The sequence below is a fragment of the Miniopterus natalensis genome, chromosome 8 (assembly GCF_054644295.1).
Source record: "Miniopterus natalensis isolate mMinNat1 chromosome 8, mMinNat1.hap1, whole genome shotgun sequence".
Taxonomy (NCBI): Eukaryota; Metazoa; Chordata; class Mammalia; order Chiroptera; family Miniopteridae; genus Miniopterus; species Miniopterus natalensis.
This window is the reverse complement of record NC_142088.1, coordinates 50,005,704-50,028,403: the sequence shown is the minus strand read 5'-3', so window position 1 is coordinate 50,028,403 and position 22,700 is coordinate 50,005,704. Positions and strand designations below refer to the sequence as shown.

Below are 22,700 nucleotides of genomic sequence, written 5' to 3'. Positions count from 1 at the left end.
GGAGGCAGCCGATGATGTGTCTCTCTCACAGCAATATTTCTCTATCTCTCTCCCCCTCCCTTTCACTCTCTCTAAAAATCAATGGAAAAAATATCCTCCAGTGAGGATTAACAACAACAACAAAAAATCCCTGGCCGGTGTGGCACAGTCGGTAGAGCTTCGTCCCATGCACCAAAGAAAGGGTCACCAGTTCGATTCCTGGTCAGGGCGCATGCCTGGGTTGTGGGCTCGATCCCCAGTAGGGGGCATGCAGGAGGCAGTCAATCGATGTTTCTCTCCCAAATTGATGTTTTTCTCTCTCTTCCTCTCCCTTCCTCTCTCTCTAAAATCAATAAAGACATTTTTTTAAAAAACAACTAAGTAGTATGTATGTGTGTATGTGTATAGTTTTGTTTAAATTGTTATGATATATAAAGTATTGATGTGTTTTTAAATAACTGAAGTATATTCAATGACTGTAGCAAACTTTGGAGAAAGGAAAACAAAAATAGTGGGGGAAACAAGAAATTAAGCTAAATCCTAGGCAGGCTGGTAATGTAACATGCAGTGTATAATGCAAAGCCAATAAAGTGTTTGGTGATCCTGGAGGAAATTGTTAACATTCCTATAATTGAATAGGTAGATGACAGAAATGCAGAACAGTATTAATAATACACAAATAAGATTAAAAATATTATTAAAATAATATTTAGTTTTCTATATAGTTTATTGTTCTGAATAGTTTAGTTTTCAAAATAAAAAAATCCAGAAATAAATGCAGTATAAATTTGAAAATTCAATGACAAAGGAAGCTTTTCTAATTGCAAATAATAAATTATTTAAGAAATGTTACTGTCACAACTGAGTATGCATTGAGAAGAAAACAAATTGGATTCTATTATCATACTCCATATAGAAAAATTAATTTGAGCCCTGGCCAATGTGGCTCAGCTGATAGAGCATTGTCCCATGCACTGAAAGGTCACTGGTTTGATTCCTGATAGGGCACATGCCCAGGTTTTGGGCTTGATCCACGTGGGGGGATGGATCCAGGAGGCAGCCGATTAAATGGATCAATGTTTTTCTCTCTCCCTCTCCCTTCCTCTCTCTCTAAAATAAAAAAAACATATTTAAAAAAATTAATTTGAATTCTAAAAAATCTACATGATACAATCCAGGGATAGGTAAGACTTTTTAAGCTAAGCTAGAAATCCAAAAGTTATGAAAGAAATCATAGACACATTTTACTATATGAATGTACCTATGGCAAAAGATATTAAACGGCACATCGACAGACAAATGAGAGTTGAAAATCTGTGAAAACAGGAGGTAATATCCATTACAAACTGAAAAGAAAAGATAAATCAATTAAATAGTTATTTAAAGAAGAGGTAATTTTGATTGAAAAAATATGAATATGCATATTGAAATTTGATGGTTTTATAACTAGCAAAAAAATAATTTATACATGAGTATTTCTCTGTGTGTGTGATAGAACTCAAGTGGTACCTCGGTTTTTGAATGTCTCTGTTGATGAACATTTGGGTTTATGAATGCCGTAAACATGGAAGTAAATGCTTCGGTTTTCTAACATGCCTCAGAAGTCGAACATGCCACACAGCTTCCGCTGAGTGCAAGATCCTGAGGCCTAGCTATGGGTTGTTGATCTCTCAATTTTCAAACGTTTCAGAACTCGGTCTTCCGGAACGGATTACATTCGAAAACCGAGGTACCACTGTATTCTTTTAAGAATGTACCACCACACAGAAAAAAATGCAAAGGATGCTCACTAATTTTTCAAGAATGCTGAAAAAGTAAAGCAAAGTAGTAAATAGAGATGGGAAAGCCAAATTAAAAAGGAAAAGAAAAGGGGGAAAATGGGGGATAAAGCCAAAAAGAAAAAGTGAAAGAAAAGGACTATACTGAAATAGCTATTATGTATGATGTAATCAACATACATTGTTATAAAATTGTACACATATGAGGACATGAAAAATATTTAAGATAAAAGCGCAATCAAACTTGCCAAAGGAAATACCCAGACTTTATATCAGTATTTGGATGCTCTTCTGCTTGCACTGTCATAAAACGTAGTCTGAAGTGGCCATGGATTATTATGATTCTGAAGTTGTGTGTTTGAGTTTAGCTTGACTGTATTGAAGGAACACTGGGTCAGTTCAATCTGGTTTTACAGTTTACTCCAGTGGTCAGCAAAACTTATGTAAAAAAAACAAGTAATAAATATTTTAGGCTTTTTGGGCCATATTGTCTCTGTCATCACTATTCAACTCTGCCATTGTAGGGTGAAAGCACTCACAGACTTCGATGGTTTATTTTGTGTTTACTGGGGGAATTCTATGTAAAAAATGTAATCATGGAATCTAAGTTGGTCAAAACAATTCTGATTTCAAACATTGTGCCTGTCAAATCATTTTGTCCTGATTTTTAGGTCAGAAAATATAGTCACTATAGTGCTTATTTGTATCCACAATTCCTATAAAATTGTCTTTAAATCTCAATTATTTGTTGGAGATGATGGAAATTCAAATCAGAAAAAGTGCATTAAAAAACAATAACTATTGTTAAAGAATAAATATATACCTATCAGTAGTTTTTACTTATTTACTAATATCAGTAGGAAACTAGAGTCTGGAAGGTCTGTGTAGCTTAGAAAACTGGTGCCACACTCACCTCTGCTGATAACATCAGTGCTGGGTGGGGATGAAACCATAATCTGCCAACATCTGAATCATCCTTGCCAGGTCTGGGGTTTCTGTAGAGAAGTTACTGCTAGCAGGTCTGACTGCCATAGCTCAGGAAAATGACGCAGTCATTCCTCTTAGTGTAGAATACACTGGAGAAGAAGTTTAAGGGACCTATGTAATATTAAGCCCCAGAAAGACAGAATTAGTGGTAGTTTGGACATGGAATGTAAGAGCTAACAATTGTGGAATGCTTACTGTTTCAGGAACTGATGCATTATCTTACTTAACCCTTTGACAACCCTGTGGGGTATATTGTTATTAATACCATTTTACAGGAAACCTAGGCTTAGCAAGGTTAAGGAATTGCTCAAGAAAGATAACAAAGATAGTAAAGTAAGAAGCAGAAGCTGGGATTTGAGCCCATGCAGTCTGGTGCTTCAGGGTGTGTATATTCATAACCACAATGCTACAAGTATACTCAAACAGGCTGGGGGGGGGAAATCAGTTTTCTAAAAAGGGCAAACTGATTTCCTCAAAAGTAATCTGTGTTTATTTTATACCAGATGCTTAATCTTCAAGTCACATTCCAAAATGTTAGACTGGCACTTATGTGTCAACTTTAAATAATAATAATCCAACTTTAAATCTTTAACATTTATAGTATTTTACAATTTACAATAATGAAGAATGGACAGTCTCCTAATCTCCAAGACAGTGAAAAATGGGGATAGCAATAGTGCATTCCCTTCAGATCAAAGGACAAATACATATAAACCTCATACTTCATTTATTGGAATTGAATTCAATGAATTGCTTAAAACAACCTAATAAAACAGGTCACTTTAAAAATCAAGTGCTGTCAGTATATATGCAAGTTTCAATATATTTACTGGCAAAGAATGTGTATGTTTGATACATTCTTCAAAATCCACAAAATAGCACCTAAATCCACATGATATTATCAAGTCCACATAAACTGTGGCTTTTCCTCTAACCTACCCCCTTTTATGTATTCGTATTTATTTACATCTTAGTTTACTATTTCGTGTTTTGAAAGTTTCGTCTAATTTCATCAGACCATTAAAAAATAATTTCACCAGACCATTTGTCTCACAGTTTTCCTTCCTCTTTCTAAGTGGATGCAATTTTTACTGCAAAATCTGTTGCTACACTGCCAAGCATTAGTACCACTATTTAAAGGCATGATTGTAAAAGGACACCACCACCAAAACTGAATTACCGGGGCGGGCGGGGGGGGGGGGGCACAAAACCACAACACAAGGTCGGATGGGCCATCCCGAAGGCGGAGGGCTCGCGGGCATGAAGCGGGGAGGGCAGGGAGTGGGAGGAGAGGTCGGAAAAGGCAGTGTTTGGTTCAAGTCACAGCGAAACATTCCCTGCGCCACTTACCAAGCGCAAAAAAAACCCACAAAAATTAAAAAAACAACAACAAGAAAAAGAAAAAAAAAAGCAAGAAAGAAAAGAAAAAAAAAAAAGCCGGACAGTGTTTCGAGCAGTAGGGCCCTGCAGGTTTGCGGGAGGGGTAACAGCCTGCAGCCGGGGCTCGGCTGCCAGGGGGCGGCAGGGCTGGATCAGAGCCCCTTCGCCGCCTAGGCGAAGGCGGCCAACCAGGGCCAGGCCTCCAGCGCCTGGCTCCTGACGCCGGCACATTCGCTGGCCCAGCCGCCAGCCCACCAGACGACCAGCCGCAGCCGCTTACCGGTGGCGCCTCGCCGCCTCTTCCGGGGCAGCCCTTCAACGGTTGCCGCAGTCAGAGCACCACCCGGCGGTGGGGTACGTCGAGTCCGCCGAGAGCTCTCAGATTCCCGCAGCCTCGCCACTCTCGCGAGAAGCCGGCGAAGTCCGCGAACTAGGAGGAGGAGGAGAAGGGAGGGGCATTTAACGGTGGCAGCCGGTTCTGCGCCGGGTCTGGGAGAGGGGCGGGCGCCATTGTGCTTCGCTGCCGACTGCTCAGCCTCAGAGTCCTAAAGCTCCGAGGAGGAAGGCGGCGGTGTAGTCGCAGTGAGCGGGAGGCGCCCTGGTCAGTGCCTGCTCAGCAGCAGAGGTAAGAAGCTGCGGAACTGGGGCTTCCACTGCAGGAGGTGGTTCTGGTCAAGGCCGCGGGTGGGGGAGGGGAGGGAACGAAGTGCAGGCCCGAGGCCGCGGAGGCCGCTTCCTCTTAAGCAGGATGGGACCGAGGAGCTTGGTTCGGCACTGCGGGTACGGAGGGATGCCGGTTGCCGGCCTCCTCTGCCGGTGTCCTTCAGTCGGGTGGTGGAGTTTATGACGGGTGGACGGGAGCAAATTGTACGTCTTTTAGACGCGTGGTGGCTGAGGGCAAGGGGCTGGAGCCCTTCTTTGGCCTTTGGCGGTGGCCTTTTCGACTGGGGTAAGGAGGGTCCTCCCGAGCCCTACGGGCCGGAAGGGTCACGAGAGAGGTATTCACAGGATGTTTAAAGCCGGAGGGTTGGGGCTCTGCCAACCCAGCCTCGAACTGAAGGGGCCTTCCCAGCCCCTCAGATGTGGTGAAGATTTGCTCAGTGATTGTTCCCGTTCTTGAGTATCGTGATACTTGGGGAGTTCCTTTTGTATTGTGGTAAATTATGTGTATTTCAAATTGAAATAGGTATAAAAAACGGACCTAATGGCGCAAGAAGTAAAAATATGGAAGCCACAGAACACTCCCTCATTTTGATAAAACTGCGTAGTGAAGACTTACGAACGTGTACACACACAGACCAAAAAGTACTATTAAAATTTTTTTCCTACGTACAGATGTAAATATATATACGGGAAATCTGTCTTGGTAATAAATTCGTCACGACTAGTGTCGTTTGGCAATTTTAAAAGTAAACGTGCCCCGTGAAGTTGAGTATAGTAAGATTTTTTTTTTTCATTTTTGTAGGACTTTCTAGGTTATTATTATCATTTTAAATCTCCCCTTACTCCCATCCATCCGTTTTCTGTATATCTCTAAGAGGTAAGGTTAAAGGTGAATTTTTGATTAAAAATCAAAACAGTGTACTGTTTGTTAAGGCAGACACACAGTGTAGGTTTATTTCCATAAGAGGGGGTCAGTATTTTATTTACAGCTCTACAGCATTTTGTGAAACATCAGTGGTGTATGAGACTTTAAAGTCGGAAGATCTGAGTTTGAGTCTTGATTTTGCCTTAAATTATTTAACCTCTTCATATTTCCTTAGAAACATAGCAGTTAATTCCTAGACTTGAGGTGTGTGTTAAATTAGATGAGGCAGTGTGTAGCAGTCAACAATACTGGGGGACCTACCTAATACTTGCAGAGTGGATTTTTAACGGATACAAACAATTTGAATTGGTACCTGAAATCCAATTGTTTATATTCACAAATTCTTTGAAATTCTACTCTGCCTGTAGTGTCCCCCACTGGCAGCTTCACACAACATATATTTATATACGTTCTCTACTACATATGTATTTAGATAAGAACTTTTTACACCTCTTATTTTGCCCTAAATTATATCACAGATGTAAGCATTTGGGGTATTCATAGTCTTGGGTTTTTGCCAAACTCTTGCATATTTTGATTAAAATTTAAAATTCCTATTTATTTAAGTATGAGTGATTCATCTTTCTGCCACATTAGCAAGAAAAATTATCTGTTTTCCTAGATAAAGCACAAAGATGCCCCTATATAGACAAGCACATGTATTTTACTTGAAGTTCTCATACAATCAACTTGGATGTAAAAAATTATCATGCAGCCAATTTTTAATCCTCCCTGTCTCTGCTTCACAAAACTCTTCATCTGGTATGTGTTTAAGAGTTACCCACATTTTACTATTATATTTTAGGAAAATAATTTTTCCTAAATTATTACTATATTTTAAGAAAATAAAAAAGTAATAGTGCAAAATTACCAAATAATGTAAAACATTTTTTGAGAATTTGTTATTTGTTGTATATCTTGGCTTCTAGATTAGGGCTTCACATTTCAAGAATGGACTTGGCACTGCATCTACCCTCCGCAACTCACAATGAAGTCATTAGACTAATATATAAACAACTGCTATTATCTTAGTGTAGTACTTAGTAGTACCTTGGGAGCACAGAGGAGGGGTCGTTTAATCTGGGGAAGATTTTACAGGAAGTATTGCTTTAACAGAAGTGAAGGATGATGATATAAGAGTTTGATAAGGAAGCTGCAAAGTCATGGTATCTTGGTTTTGGGAATGGACAGTTTGTTCCCTGTAGCTGAAACAAATTGAATGGAAAGTTAGAGCAAGACATAGAAGATCTTCTGTATTGTTTTACAAAGTTAGTGCTCTTTGCTCTTGGAGAGAGCTATTACATCCCTAAACCAAATAAAAATGATTTTTAGGTTATCTTTGCTGATACATACTTCCGTTAATACAGATAATTAAGTGCCAGTGTCAGTAATAAACAGTGGGAAATGCACAGGCTTGCATCAAACCTCATTTTTAACCAACAAATTAAGCTTAAGAACTAACAAATGTAAATAACAGAATCAACAACTGAACACATTAAGATGATTACAGTTGAAAATGAGTAAGATTTTGAGTAAGAAATGACTAAGACCTGCTTGAGTTCACTAACTCAGAATTCTATTACAGTGAAAAAATTTACCTTCTCTCAAATCATTATTTTACAAGAAAATCTATCTTTAATATAGTTGCTAATCTTAAAATGAACTCAGAAGTGGGGGCATAAATTTTAATTTGAGAGTTATTTGGCTGGAGTTTAATTTTTATTGACCTTAATTTTTAACTTTTCGACTATGATCTGAACTCGTGGTAAAAGCTGGTTTTTCTTGCTCTCTGTGTGGCTCTACCGGTTAGACTAGATAAGTTGAACACCTGGTTTTCAAATCACCTACTGGTGTATGTACACCCACTTTTGTCAACAGCTTTAAAAAGGGGCAAATTTTTAATCTTAAAAGCTAGTTCTCATCTTTCAATTATGATCATTGAACTTGAATGTAATGTATTTCTCACTTTCCAGAAAAAAAACCTTAAAATGATTCCCACTTACTGAATGAAGGTTGAAACTTGAGACTTAAGGATTTTAAATACCCCTAAAGGAGAACGATTATTTCAAAGCACTGTAGTGTAGACATCATAGACATATTTTCTCATGGAGATATTAAACTTCTAGTTATTTTTTTTAAAGATGGCCTGTCTTTGTGTCTTAAATATTTAACTAAAATTTTTTTAAAGACCCAAAAAGTTTGCTTTCCTCACATGACCACCTTTAGTTAGCTTCCATATCTCAATGTTCGTTCAGTAGGATCAATAAAACACTAGAATTTCTTGGGAAAAATTTTCCCCCCAGAAGGATATTTTTTAAAACAAAAGAATGTACCAAGTAGAGGTAAATAATGGAATTGTAACTATGTTTGTAGTTCTGGAAGGCAATTGGCAATTAGAGTACATTGTTATTTTTGTGATAACTCTGGCCTTCATGACATGTATTTATTGTATAGTAATGTGCTTTTGGTGATTCAGCAACTGCAACTCACTTGGATATTTAAGACAAATTCTAAGTTACACCCTGAAGTAGAACCAGGTTTTTCTAGAAACTGATATGAAAATTGTAGGAAAGTGAAGTTTTGAAGCTTTATTGCTACATAGCAAACCACTTCAAAATCTAATGGATTAAAGCTACTGTTGACTATTTTTTTACACTTCTTTGTGCCTGTTGGTATACTGGTTTTGCCTAGGTTCATTCATGTTCATCCTTCAGCTGGAGGATTTCTCAGGCTGGAAGGTCCAAGATGGCATCACTCACATGACTGGCAGTTGGTGTTGCTTAATATTTAGGCTTTGCTCCATGTGGTCTTTTAAGATATGGGGGTTTCAAGACAGCAATCTGAGAGTGGGAAAGTGGAAGCTGTAAGACTTCTTACAGCTTGGCAAATCAAATAATGTCACTTAACACTGCACATATTTTTTAGTTAAATCTCACAAGACTAGCCCCCATTCAAGGGGTGAGGAATTAAGATTTCACATCTTTCTGGGCAGACCAGCAACATCACAATAAAAGGGGTATGTATACTCAGATGGTAGGAATTTGTAATTTACCACAAGTTGCTTGCAACATCTTGAGACCTGACATCCTTAACAATATCATGATTGGGATTGCTTTAAAAGAGAGGATGATAAAAATAAGATAGGTTAATTGTTGAAGACTATTGATTGGTACGTGGAGGTTCATTATTGTCTCTACTTCTGTGTATGAAATTTTTTCATAGTAAAAAAAATATCAAGGCATACTCAGATAATCTAAACTTCATTTACTGAAGTGATTGTAATCTTATCTTCCTCTAAGTATTTACTAGAATAGTAGTTTATTGTTTATTAATATTTTGTACTTCCTTTGTGGTATATAGACACTAAGGAGTATAAACTAGTGGTACAGCAATTTAGAAACAGAATTTTACTTAGGAGTTCTTTATAGATTTTGTAATATAAGTTGTAAAAAAAACCCATGTCTTTTAATTTCCAAATAACTGTCCCTTATTTATCAAAGTAAGACCAAGCACATTAAAGAAATTTTGAAAAACTAAGTATAAAGGAGAAAACAAAACCCACCCAGAGACACAGTAGCATGTTTATATTTCTTTCCAAATTTTTATGCATGTACTTATATAAGTAAGGCCTGTAAGTTTCTTTCCTTTTTAGTGATTATCTTCCTGTACATAAATCTGATGTGCTTTTAAAAGTCATTTAAAAATGACTTTAAAAGTCTTTTTTTTTTTTTTTTTACTATGTGTTAAAAACAAAACTCAAATAATGAAAAAGCCAACAATGTCTACTAAGCTGTTTATATCAAAATCATTTTTAACACTGGTGGTATTGCTTAATAATAGCTAGTGTTTGCTGAATACATACTGTGTTCCAGCAGAGTTCATAATACACCTGTGAAGTTGATACTATTATCATTCCCCTTTTGTGGGTGAAGAAATTAAGCATTATAGAGATTAAATCTAGAGTCAACACCAAGTAAAGGCAGACTTCAAAGCTTGCACTCATAACTGTCATATTTCTACAAATAGTTAGAAATTGGCTTATGTGCTAAATTTTGGGCAGTGCTTAATTTATCTTGCCTAGCCTCAGTTTCCTGTTTTGGAAAAATTACCTTTATTAATACATGCATTTAAAATAAAGGAAAAGTCTTAGGTATGGGCCATAATATTTGTTAAAATGGATAGGACAAGGGCCCTTTTGTTACTCTGGTTATTTGGTTTATGACTAGGTGATTCTTGACAGATCCTGAACAAGACTGTTACTGTAGAAATGGGACACAACAATCTGTAGAGTGATGAGAGGATACATGGTATTTGAGTACAGACTGTTTATTATTTATGCCTGCATATAGACATACTCTACTTCTGTCAGACTGTTAGTGTGGTGGGTTGAGTTGGTTTAGTCTAGTTGAGCTGGGTTTGAGCTTCATTATTGCTTTACCTACCTTCAAACTACTCCAATAGTGGACTGCCACTCTGTGATGCTTAATATGAGGCCACAGTGCTGGAATATTTCTTTTAGTATTCTTACACTATCCTCAGCTTTCTGCAGGCCCTGCACATCTGCATCTTAGTGGGGTCAGACTGTTCTAAGGCCTTCAGCAATAGACTGCTGTTGCTTCTTATTTGGAGCAAAGCTCATGGTGAATGGAGGTGTTCTTAGTTCTGTGCATCCTCCAGTTTTAGGCAGGCTCTTTGTACCTTTATTTTCAGAGGTGGGGCTGTCCCAAAATTTCTGCCCTTCTCCCTGCTTCCTAGAATCTAGAGTGCAGGCATACCCCTGCCACTGTCCCTTCCAGCTGATTTCTGCCTTGTATTGGTGGAAAGTCTTGGGCAGGCAGGTTTCATAGCCCTTCAAGTTTGAAAGATAGCTGCCTTGTATTAGTACAGAGTCCTTGCAGAAAGTGGCTTTCCTACCCCCTTCCTAGCAACAGATTACCCCACCTTGTATTCACCCAGGGTCTGGAGCATGGATGAGCTTCTTCAGGTTCTACCCTTAAACATAGGCAGGCCCAATGTGGCCATACTACAGAAAGTGAGACTTCAGGTTTCTTATCTGTCCTCATGCTTTAAGTGCAATCATGGAGACCTGTGGAAAAAATGCCTTATGTTGAGGCTTCCAGAGTTTCTAAACTGTCACACTAGCAACTGTTTGCCTTCAGGAATTTAAGAATTTGTTAAAATTTGACTTTTTTAGCAGCTTTTATGGTGGCCACCTTTGTCCCATTTCTTGTCAGAGGGGCTTACCATTCTTTGTAGTTCAATTCATCTGGTTGCCTTGCAACCTCAGTTCTGATGGACTCAAGAAAAGTTATTTAGCCCGGCCGGGCATGGCTCAGCGGTTGAGCGTCGACCTAGGATCCTGGCGATCAGGGTTCGATTCCCGGTCAGGGCACATGCTCGGGTTGCGGGCTCGATCCCCAGTTGGGGGTGTGCAGGAGGTGGCCAATCAATGACTCTCTCATCATTGATGTTTCTCTCTCTCTCTCTCCCTCTCCTTTCCTCTCTCTGAAATCAATAAAGATATATTTTTTTAAAAAAAGAAAAGTGATTTAATAGGTTATCTGGCTTACCCTTATTATGTTACAGTAGGAATGATGTTTTCTTGTGGCAGTCTATATACTAAGCAGAGATGGAACACTTCTCCCCCAATTTTGATTTATTTTGCTTGAAAATATTCAAGTAGAGAACAGTTGGAAGAATAGTAAAATTAATATTTATATAACCCCACCTACATCCAGTAGTTAATAATTTCCCATAGTTGCTCTATATCTATATAGGTTATATGTAATCATACACATAATACTTTCTAAAATATGTAATGTTATTTTGAATTATTTTATACTAAGTTCCAGGCATCGTGACACTACTAAAATTCAGTCTACATTCAAACTTTCTGTTTTATGAAACAGGATCCAGCCAAGGTTCATGCATTACATTGGGTTTTGTTTCTTTAATCTCAAACTAAAAGAGTATAGTACTTTCATAGTTTTTTCTTTGTGATGCTGACTTTTTGAAGAGTCCAGGCCAATTATCTTACAGAATGTCCTCCATTTTGGGGATGTCTTATCCTCGTGGTATCATTTATATTTAATTATGTTTATTGTATTTTTTTTTTTTAGTTCTAAAAATTTAGTCTTTTTTCCACGTGTGCTTTTTTCCCCCTCACCCAAGGATATGTTTTTATTGATTTTAGAGAGAGGGGAGGGGAGAGGAAGGGAGAGAAAAACATTAATATGAGAGAGAAACATGGATGGTTGCTTCTCATATGCGTTACAACAAGGAATCGAACCTGCAACCTTTTGGTGTAAGGGATGGTGCTCCAACCAACTGAGCTACCCAGATAGGACTTCACGTGAGCTTTTTACATTGTCCCCTTTACTGCACATATTTTATTTAAACTTTGTACATATATATGTAGGGTGCCCCCAAAAAGTGTATATACACTTCAACAGATAACTCACTTAATTTTCACTCTTGTTCAGGTTTACCTGATTTGAAATAATGAGTGAAGCCAGACTAAGCTTTGAACAAAGAAAATTTATCCTAAAGTGCCAGTAGACTTTTTTTATAGGGATACGTAAAAGATAAAGTTTATAGTACAAAAATGGCCATAGTCGATGAACTTTGAGGGTGCACAAATAGTGAACAAAATGATTCTTGATGTTTGAGATTCCATTGCTTTGCTTTCTCAGCAGTGCCTGGACTAGAATGGTCATCAGTTTGAAAACAGGAATTGACCAAAAAAAAATTGTTCATTCCTGTAGATTCTTTTAAATGTTGAAAATGAACTGTATGTTAATAAACACTGACTTGATAATCATTCCAAGTGTGTATACATTTTTTGGGGACACCTTTTAGTTTTATATAATCTACCTGAAATACTACTCGATTTGATATTTTTTCTCTTGTATATTGTCTCAAGTACCTTGTTTTGGTGCCTTATTTCATTGTATGCTTAGTTATACCCTGTTCATTATACTTGAAAGGCTGTAGAAATAATCTGAAGCCTAGCACGAAGGCACATTCCTCTAGGAAGATTTGTGTTTGCTTCTGTCTGGTTCTTGGTTGCTTACTAGGTTGGGACCACCTTAAACCAAATTCAAGGTTTGAACTTGTATTTACCATCCAGGAAATAATCTTAGCTGCGAATCTGCACAAGAACTGGTTTACCTTTGCTTTAACTTTTAACCTGTTGGGTACTTTTGGAGTTCAGCTGACTATGATGAGGTGCATGGCTTACTAGATTATGGATCTTGTGCATGTACTGGGCTTTGATTTCCTTCCATGAGAGTGACAAAACTTAGATTTTCTGGAATTTATAAATACCCTAAGGGCAGAAGTGACTTTTGTACTTCCATAACTTTTGGATTTCCCATTTTTCCTTCATTGACCTAGTAATTCCTTATCTTGCCCACCTTTCATTGCTTTTAGAGGATGTTCTTTATATTTTATCTAACATTTTTCATTGTTTGGGGGGAATATTCTCTTCTGTAGCATTTTGTGTATATGTGTATCTGCTGTTAATTCTCTTGTAGTTATTTATATATTTATTTAATTCCATTCACTTCTCTTATCTCTGAAATATGAGTTCAGGAGATAAGCTTTGATACTACATTTCTAGAGTTTAGCACCCTGTCTGGTATATTGAAGATACTCAGTAACTAACTCAAAAATTGAGCTGAACTAGGGTTTTTTTTCAGGTGGTAGTTGGAAATTAAGTAGGGGAAGTTGAGTTCCCTTTAAACCCAGGCTGGGGGCTGTCCAGCCCTCGGGCCATATTTGGTCTGGCCCCGCCAAGACAACTGCAGCCATCACATTAGGGGTGAGTTTATTAAATGTTTTACCAAATATAGCGGACTAATTTTTAAGGTGATAATTTTGTATGGCAGCAAATGATGTTATAAATATCCAAATGTCCCTTGGCAGAAAAAAGGTTCCCCACCCATGCTTTAAACAAAGCCTAGCAGTTGTATTGGAGACAAACTTTGTTAATTTACCCAGAGTAGGCCTGATATCCAAGTGAAGCCTTGTTGTAAAAATTAATTTAAATTTGTCTGTATTCTAGTATAAGTTGTGGGAGAGTTTTTCAATTGTATTTAACATGTTATTATGAGATCTTGGTAACTTGCAGATAGTATCAGGCAGAGAACCAGTTACCAAGTTTTACATGTCAGGTAATGACATAGAATTCCTTTAGGCTTTTTACCTAGACTAAGAAAGTTTAAGGTAAGATTTTATCCACAGAATAGATTTGAATTGTGCTGTTTATAGGTAGGAAAACCTTTCCTTTGGTCTAAAGATCCTTTATAGTGTTCAGCAGGTCACCAAAAACATGAACTTGCTTTAAGGAGCTCTTCAGAGAATTTCTTAGGAAGCCCCGCAGAATGAAATTATCTACAAAACAGGGAGTCAAAATTTTTAGTAGCTAACAAGCCATAGGTTTATGAGATGGACAGAGTACATAAATTGTGGAGTTGATATGAATACTTGTTTTCCACTGCAGTTGCTTTTGAATCTCTATTAAAATTCCTCAGAGTGAGGGCTCACTTAACATTGAAGTAAAAAACTAGCAGTTAAGTATCAGGTTTATCCCTGGCCTGTTTGAGTGGTTAGAGTGTTGTCCTGTGTACTGAAAGGTGGTCTCGGGTTTGATTCTCAGTCAGAGGCATGTACCTTGGTTGAGGTTTGATGTTTCTCTCCTCCTCCCTCCCTCTGGCCCGTCCCCCCCTCCCCTCTCCCCCCGCTCCTCCTGTAAAAATCAATGGAAAAAATATCCTCTGGTGAGGATTAAAATATATATATGTCAGCTTTACCCAAAATACTTTATTTCCTAAGCTGAAAAGTTCTATAAAGTAACAGTCTCAAATATTGATCATAAGATAGTTGTGGCTTTGTGTCTCATCTTTCTGCATTCAAAGCAAGTTCTGGAGAATGGAAAATGTGGCCTCTTGATGCTGTCAGTGCCTCACCTTAGTCATTGATTTGATAAGGAACTTGAGCATATAATTCCAGTAGGACTTCAGTAAGTCTCAAAGAGTACAAATCGTGTTACAGGAATTTCATAGCAGTGGTGGCTGCTGAATGCAAATTGAGTAGCAAGACAGGGCAGACAGGCACATAATCTTGTATTGTCTACATGGGTCAGCCCTGGTGTGGTTTTTGTCTTATCACTATCCAGGGAGCTTGATTGTCCAACTGTGAAGTCAAATCTAAAGAAATTTAGAAAACAAGCACTGTATAGTAACAGAAGGAAACTAAGATACCATTATATTGACCATTGAGGAAAGGTTGTATATATGAACTTTTTTTGTGCTGTACTCTTTTAAGTCTTGGTTAAAAGTGTTAAGCTTCAAGTACCTTTTTCCTGCTGTTGTGTTATTTTTGCTTATACCTTTTCCTTTATAGCACTTATAACTAAGTTATGTGGTTATTTGTATAGCTTGTTTTTTCTCTACTAGACTAGAACTTCTTGACAATCACTATCCCAGTGTGTTCGATGTTGTCCCCTCACCTCATCCCCTTGTTTAGTATTAATTTTAATGTGTCTAGCACATACTAACCACCTAAAAAACTATCTGTTGAACAAGAAAGAACTAAAAAAGATGCCTCATAGTACCTTGTAAGTGGTCTGGTACAAGTTTTTCAAGGACTGTGCGTTTTGAATTTTTTGCTATATTTTGTGCTTTTGACCTACAACTTATGCAATCATATTATATAAGTTCTCTGGTAACACCTACATTTTTGAAATCAGTTTATGTAGAGGAGTTGCCAAAAATAGTTTCATACAGTATAAATTATATCTCTCAGAGGACTCTGCCTCTTTGTCTTCTCTCAAGAGGTTTGTTTTAAGCAGAGTTCCTATTAGGTTAGTTTCATTCTACAAGTATGCAAGTAAGTATTGGTTATAAATAATAGTCAAAGTAAACTATGAGAGGTATGATTAAGAAGCATTATTGTTATTGAATAATCATCTATAGGCCTGTATCTCTTAAAAAGCATTTCGTCTACCCATTTAAAATCCTCAGGTCATAAATATAGTTCCTTGTTCAGTATTTTCATAGACTTCTTGATAAAATTACAAATCTGCTACTTGTTAAATCATTTATGAGCTTTTGCATGTCAGTGTTTAACCATTTAATACTCTTTCTACTAATATGTGCTTTCTTTAAAAGTCCAATTTATAATAACCTTTTTTAAAAAAAAAAAAAAATTGTGCGGACATACGTATATAGCTTATAAAAAGCTGAAGTGATCGTGTCATCCAAACGAGGCCACTTTTAAGAGACAGCTCAAGTACTATTAATAATTGTCCTGAGGTAATGAGCACAAATTAGGACTTTTCTGGCCATAAACTGGGACTGTTCTAGGCAAACCAGGAAATATGGTCATCCTACTTAAAAGGAAAACAGTAGTTCTTTGCCCAACCCTTAACCTCTTTCCCAGTCCCACTTTCCAAAGGCAGCAACCCTCAACTTTTTAGCTCTTCTAGGATTTACTTCCATATTTCTAAATGATGTATTTATACTGTTGATGATTTTTCAGTATTGTATGTGTTATCCTTATTCACCACTGTCTTTATTTCCCCTACCCACCTTCGTCCCACAGCGTGTATGTAGCAAAATCAGTAGACTGTTTATATAATCATAACTAAATATTAAGAGTTCACCCAAACACCATACCTCCTTTCTTGAACAATAGCTGTTTTCTCAAGTTAGAAAATTAATTTATTAACTTGCCATTTGTTCAGCATTTTTCTAATTGTATCATCTTTGCCAGAATGGTTTCTATTTGATGCTTTTTTCTTCTTATTAGAACTTTGCTTCCATTATCTGTGGTCCTTCTCCAATCTCAGCAAGTTGCTCCGTATGCTTTCTTCATACCTTTATAAACTTTCCTGGGCATTATGTCTGGTTCTTAATTCCTTACATTCCTATTTTCCTAGGACATGCTCTTCTTTTAGCTTCCTTTGGTTTTTGTTCTGTTTGTGATTGATTTTTTTTTTAAAGATCTCCCATGTCTCAAAATGTGTCCTGTTCTCCATCTCTCATTTGGTTGTCAAATTGGAATTCAAGGCTAAACATTTTTCTCAGTATTACAGTTATTGCTTCATTGTATTAAAGTTTTTAAAGTCGCAATTAGGAAGGTATCTTAATTACTTTTCTTTTGTATGTGACCTGCTTTTTCACTCTGGTAACTTTCTTTTATTTCTGGTGTTCTGAAATTTCAAGATGATAAATTGTGCTTAGTGTTGGTCTCCTTTAATCTGCTGAGTACTCGAGTCTTTTCATTGTGAAGATTTGTATTCTTTAATTCTAGTAAGGTTCTTTTATTTCTTTGATAACTTTTTCTTCATTTTCTTCTCTCTTTCTATAACCATGTTATAGTTTAATATAACTCCCCTCGACAGTTCTCCTATTTTCAATTTACATTTTCTACTTCAGGGATGTTTACTCAGTTTACTCCTAGGCTTAACGTTGATTATTTCACTGTATCACACTTTTTAAAAAGTGTACCACATTTTGAATATCCACAAGCTCATTTTACTCTGATTGCTTTCTCAAGCATTCTGTTGTTGTTTTATGAATGAATGTCTGTCCCTTTGAGGATAGTAATTAGCTCCTTTCCTCAAAATTTTTCTGAATTTTTGTTGTTTCGTACTTTGGTCTTTCATATTGGAGGCCTTCCTTGGATGCCTAGTGATCCTTGATGTTTGCGTATTAGAGGGAAGCACTAAAAAAGCTGATTAGAAACTCTTTGTGACTTTGTTGTGGGGTAGGATCATCAGTGGCTAGCTGGCTTTGTATGTAATTGGGAGCATTCCAAAATCTCTGTCTTCCAACAGCCTTGTAGAAACAAATCCGGGAAAGAGTCTTTGGGTGTCAACAAAATGAGTATGTATATTTTCTTTTATTCCTTATACTTAACTCCCACATACTTAGGGAAAACTATTGCTTGTGAGATCTTTGTTTCCAGAGAGAAAATATATTTTTGGATGAATGAAGCTAGAGGAAGAACTTGGGGTTACTGCTTCAACTACAGATTTTAATTTAGCAGCTCATTTTTCAACCCTTTTTATGGTACTTTTTACCTCCAAGTCTTGATTCTTTCTAGTTCCACCTCTTTTTAAATACATAGGGTATAGTTTCATTCTCTCTGTTGAATTATTCTACTCCTACTTTGGATTTTCCAAGTATACATCAAAATCTCTTGCTTGCAGTGGACCCATTCTTGTTGTTTTCATGGTTAAAGCTTTGAATTAATTTACTGTCATTTTAGAGGGATTTTGGAAAGAGGGGCTAAAAGAGGTGCATAAGGATAACCTGTCATGTTTAACTAGTATTTTTAACTGACCTTTTTTCTGATAAACTTTTTTTGATTTAATCATATCTCATAGTGTAACTTTTACTTTGGTTTCTCATTAGTTATTCTTAGCGAATAATTTTAATTGCTATTGAGCTTGTGTTGTATCTTTTTTATATTTGTTGTATGTCTCCTACTGCAATATATAGAGCATATGTTTTGTTTGCCCTCTTTATCCTCTTTCATTCCTGATACCATGTTTTTAGACTAATACTATTGAAAAAGGAAATTCTTTTGTAGTAATTTTTCAAGTAGAAAGATGTGAGTGATCCAAGAATTAGTTGATAATGAGGTTACATGCTGAAAATGAATGAGGTGTTTTTAACTTAAATGTTTAAATTTGAATTTTGTTTTGTTTTTATTAATTTCAGAGAGGGGGAGGGAGAGGGAGAGAGCGATAGAAACATCGATGAGGAGAGAGAATCATTCATGACCCTACTGGGGATCAAGCCTGTAACCCGGGCATGTGCCCTGACCAGAATTGAACTGTGACCTTCTGGTTCATGGGTTGACTCTCAACCAGTGAGCCATACTGGCTGGGCTAAATTTGAATATTTTAGTAAAGCAAATATACCTTATCTAAGTTGCACATCAGGTAAGTGAAGTGCTTCTGTTTCCACTTCCAGGATAATAAAGGAATGATTTTTGACCTTGAAAGTTGGTAACTGGGAGAAGTTGAAGAGATTATTGTGATTTCTTTTTATTTGCTGCTTTTGTCCTCATTTTACTTCTACTCTCAAGACTGGTGGCATCTCAGTTAACCAGGGGCCTCATTGTAAATCTTTTCCCTATGAAACTTAAACGTGTGTGTGTTTTAAGTTATAAAAGTTCTCTTGATAACAGCATTATTGTAATAGCTTAAAACTGGAAACAGTCCAGTGTCCATCCACAGTAGAATGGCCAAATAAATTCTGTGTATTGATACAGTGGAATATTATATAAACCAATTGGAGTGAACTTAAAACTGCATGAAACAACACGAATGAATCTCACAAATACAATGTTGAGCAAATAAAACCAGACATAAAAGAGTACATATTGTATGCTTTCATTTATATATAGTTAAAAGTTAGGTGTAGCTATGGTGTCTCTTGGCATAGGTTGAGAGGAATGTCTAATGAAGAAATCCTAGAAATGATTTTCACTTTGAGAAGGGGAGATATATAGGAAAACAAATAACTGAAGCATAAGGTAGTATGATACATAAAACTATGTGTAAAGTAGGGGCACAAAAAGAAAAGTGCTCATTTTTAGACCATGACCAGTAATCAAATGGGGATTGTGTAGATTTTTCAGGCACATACAAAGGCCTGTGAGAGCATATTGTGTTAAGGAGTGTACAAATAGTACAATATAGCTAATGTTCATGGTATGAATATTGAACACCAATAATAGATAGGAATAGCAAGAAAATCAAGGGCAACTTCGTGTAGGAATTTTTTTATGGAGACGAAATTTAGTAAGGAAAAGAGCCGAGGCTCTGGAAACAACAAACCTTAGTTCCTCATCTCACTTTTACTATGTGTGCTTCGTTTTATGGACAGTAGGGAACCTTGATACACTTTAGACTTCTGCCTTGTAGAAGAAGGGTGATGATAGTTTTATAATTTATCATGGTAGATACATGATAATTTGCATGGGTAATTTTTGATTTGAGCTGCATGTTTTCCCAAAGGCAATTAATCAAAATTTGCTTTTCACAGGAAACCTTAAGAATGGAGTCTAAACCTTCAAGGATTCCAAGAAGAATTTCTGTTCAATCCCCCAGCTCTTTAAGTGCTAGGATGATGTCTGGAAGCAGAGGAAGTAGTTTAAATGATACCTATCACTCGAGAGACTCTTCGTTTAGACTGGATTCTGAATATCAGGTAACATCTTAATTTGGAATATATGTACAGTCTCTTTTTCAAAATCCTTGGGGCCATGTTTGTCTTTTAGATTTTAGGTAACAGAGTATGTTTAGAAAACGCTCAGCTGAATTTGAGGCATCAAAACTTACTATGTCTGCAGCAAAATGAATGATTGTTCATAGCAAGTAGCAAAAACTTATGTTTTTCAAACTTCTTGGACTTTAGAATTATGAATGAGGGATTGTGATCTTATATAAAATGATCATACTTTCCAAAGACTTGGAAACCTTTTTACTTAAAAAATAGGTATTACTCTAAGTATGAATTTAAGTTAATCAGTGTGGGTGACTTTGTCAAAGAACCAAAAATTGCATCTTTTTTTTAATGTTACATTCATTTATCTGACTTTCCTCTGTGAGTATACAAGGCAGCAGTGGAATAATTATTGTTAAGTGGTTTTTGTTTTGTTTTTTTGCAATATGACATCTAAATATTTTGCTTTTAGACGACTTTTGGGTTTTTTTATGGTTTGTAATGACTGCACTGATTCATAATTTACATAAAGCTACACATGCTACTCTTAATAGCTAATTTTCCTTAAGACTGCAGCACTGGTTTTTGGAAAGGTTTATTAGGATTATAGCACAGTAGTTGTAGTATAAAGCTATAAATCTCAGATGGCATGGTTTAAGTTTAGAGCAATTTATCTTGTGTTTTAAATTTAAATTTATTGCATTATTGGCTGAACACCTAATTAAATCACGTGTGATTTGCTAAAGTCTGGTTTTTACATAACTAAATCTTAAGAGAATTCTTTAGTGAAAATTTCTGTCTTAAGTATTTATATATCCCGTGATGTAGTGTGTAGCAGTTATATAAAAATATTTCAGCACAGTAATAAGCATTTTGTAAAATATTCAGAGAAAGACTGAAGTAAAAAATAATTCTCTAAAATGTCCATATCTACATACACGCTCATAAACTTTACATGAACTGTTTACTTGTTCTCATTTTCAATGTTAATTGATATTGTGTGTGTTGTTTTTTTAATTTTGTTGGTAGACAAGTGTATGTTTGTCAGAGGTACACATCTTTTGTATCCTATGGAAATGTTGTGGATTAAATGATGTGACTTATTAAGAGCACAGAAGTATTCCCCCCCCCCTCTATTTATAGAAATTTGTTTTCTTGTGTTTGTCTGAGTATTCATACAGCTTCTTAGGAACAACAAAACTCTGAAACCAGACTATATATAGCCTGGACTGGAGTATTGCTCCACTAATAGCTATGTGAACCTGGGCAAGTTACTTTATATCTTTCATTTTCCATATTTAGTCAGGTTGTTTACATTTTTAAATTATAATTTGAGTTATAGATTAAATAATACGGAAGCACCTTATATTTATATAGTGCTTGACATTTTATAAACATTTTCCACTTTGAATTTTACTTAAATAGGACACATACCTGTGTCATTTCATAAAATAAGGATCTGAAGTCTGGAAAGAAGAGTGATTTTCCTCAGAAAATCACATGATTACTAAATAATGTGCCTGAGCTTAAGAATCTGTAAGACTTCTGGATAGCATTGTTTCTTCTTTGGGGAAATTGAGGTTCTAAGTTCCGAACAATTGATTTGCTAAATATCTTTTGTTTCTTAGCCATTTGTAAGCTGGGTTGCCTCTGTTGTTAATCTTGCTGATATTTCTGTTAGTCCATGTTTGAATTTTTGTTACAATTTGAATGGTTGAAAACTATGATCATCTCATTTCTTTGGTAACAGTAAGTAGAATTTTAGATATTTTAAATAGGAAATTTATTTCTGCCCTAGCCAGTTTGGCTCAGTAGTTAGAGGTTCATCCCATGGACTGAAAGGCCGGGCCCCAGGTTCAATTCTGGACAAGGGTACTACCATGGTTTCGGGCTCAATCTCTGGCCCAGGTCAGAGCACAAGCAGGAAGCAACCAATCAATGTGTTTCTCTCAAATCGATGTTTCTCTTTCTCTCTCCCCTCCTCGCACTCCCTCCCTCCCACTCTCTCTGAAAAAGCAATGGAAAAAATATCCTTAGGTGAGGATTAAGAAAATATTATTTCCTATTAAACTGTTGAAAGTAAAACATTTGGGAGTATTCTGTGAATGTGGAATTGTTTGTTACTTTTTTGTATTTTCTGTAATTTAAGCAACTAATTCCATTTTATTTTCTCGTTTTGCTTTGTTGAGAGTGATTACTTTCAATGTGAAATAATAAAGTAGTAGGCTTTTTATGAGGTTCTAGGTACTTTTTTCAGTTGTTGACATCCTTTCTAGTTTGTAGATCAACTATTGCAGAACTCAATACCATGGCATATTTGAATAGTTATGTTTTCTAAAGAATTAAAAGAACTAGTAGTGTTTAACTTTTTATGTGTGTGTCCTTATCTACTACAAGACTACCTCCCATGGAAATAAATACATGTGTACACAGATAAGTAAATGAAAATAATTTTTAAAAATGGAATCAGGAAAAACACAGATCAAATACTGAGTGGGTCAAGGTTATCACATCGATAGGCTTCATAAGCCCTGCAGTGTTTTAAAGTTAAACATGGACTCTTGGTTTGGGCTCCAGGAAGATCACAGGGAAACAGGACCAGCTTTATAAGGTCTTTTGTTCATAAGGAAAAGAAATAATTTCTCAAGGGAAGCAACACTTGACACTCTGGTCTGAAAGGGATATAGTGGACTGTCTCCATGTAGTATTTATCCTATAAGTGTATATACCTAGTTTAGTGAAACT

General features: G+C 36.4%; 1 protein-coding gene across 4 annotated transcripts in view; it reads left to right on the top strand.

Moving 5' to 3' along the window:
- The first annotated feature begins 4,664 nt into the window (after positions 1 to 4,664).
- MARCHF7 (membrane associated ring-CH-type finger 7) overlaps positions 4,665 to 22,700 on the top strand; it is a 42,275-nt gene continuing 24,239 nt past the window's right edge. For 3 of the 4 annotated variants that reach the window (XM_087819823.1, XM_087819822.1, XM_087819820.1), the window contains exon 1: positions 19,776 to 19,940. In XM_087819823.1, the coding sequence (XP_087675949.1) occupies positions 19,788 to 19,940 (153 nt within the window). In that variant the 5' untranslated portion in view covers positions 19,776 to 19,787. Of the gene's footprint in view, positions 4,750 to 19,775; positions 19,941 to 22,700 lie in introns of those variants that run through there. The other variant, XM_016225011.2, reaches the window with a different exon arrangement.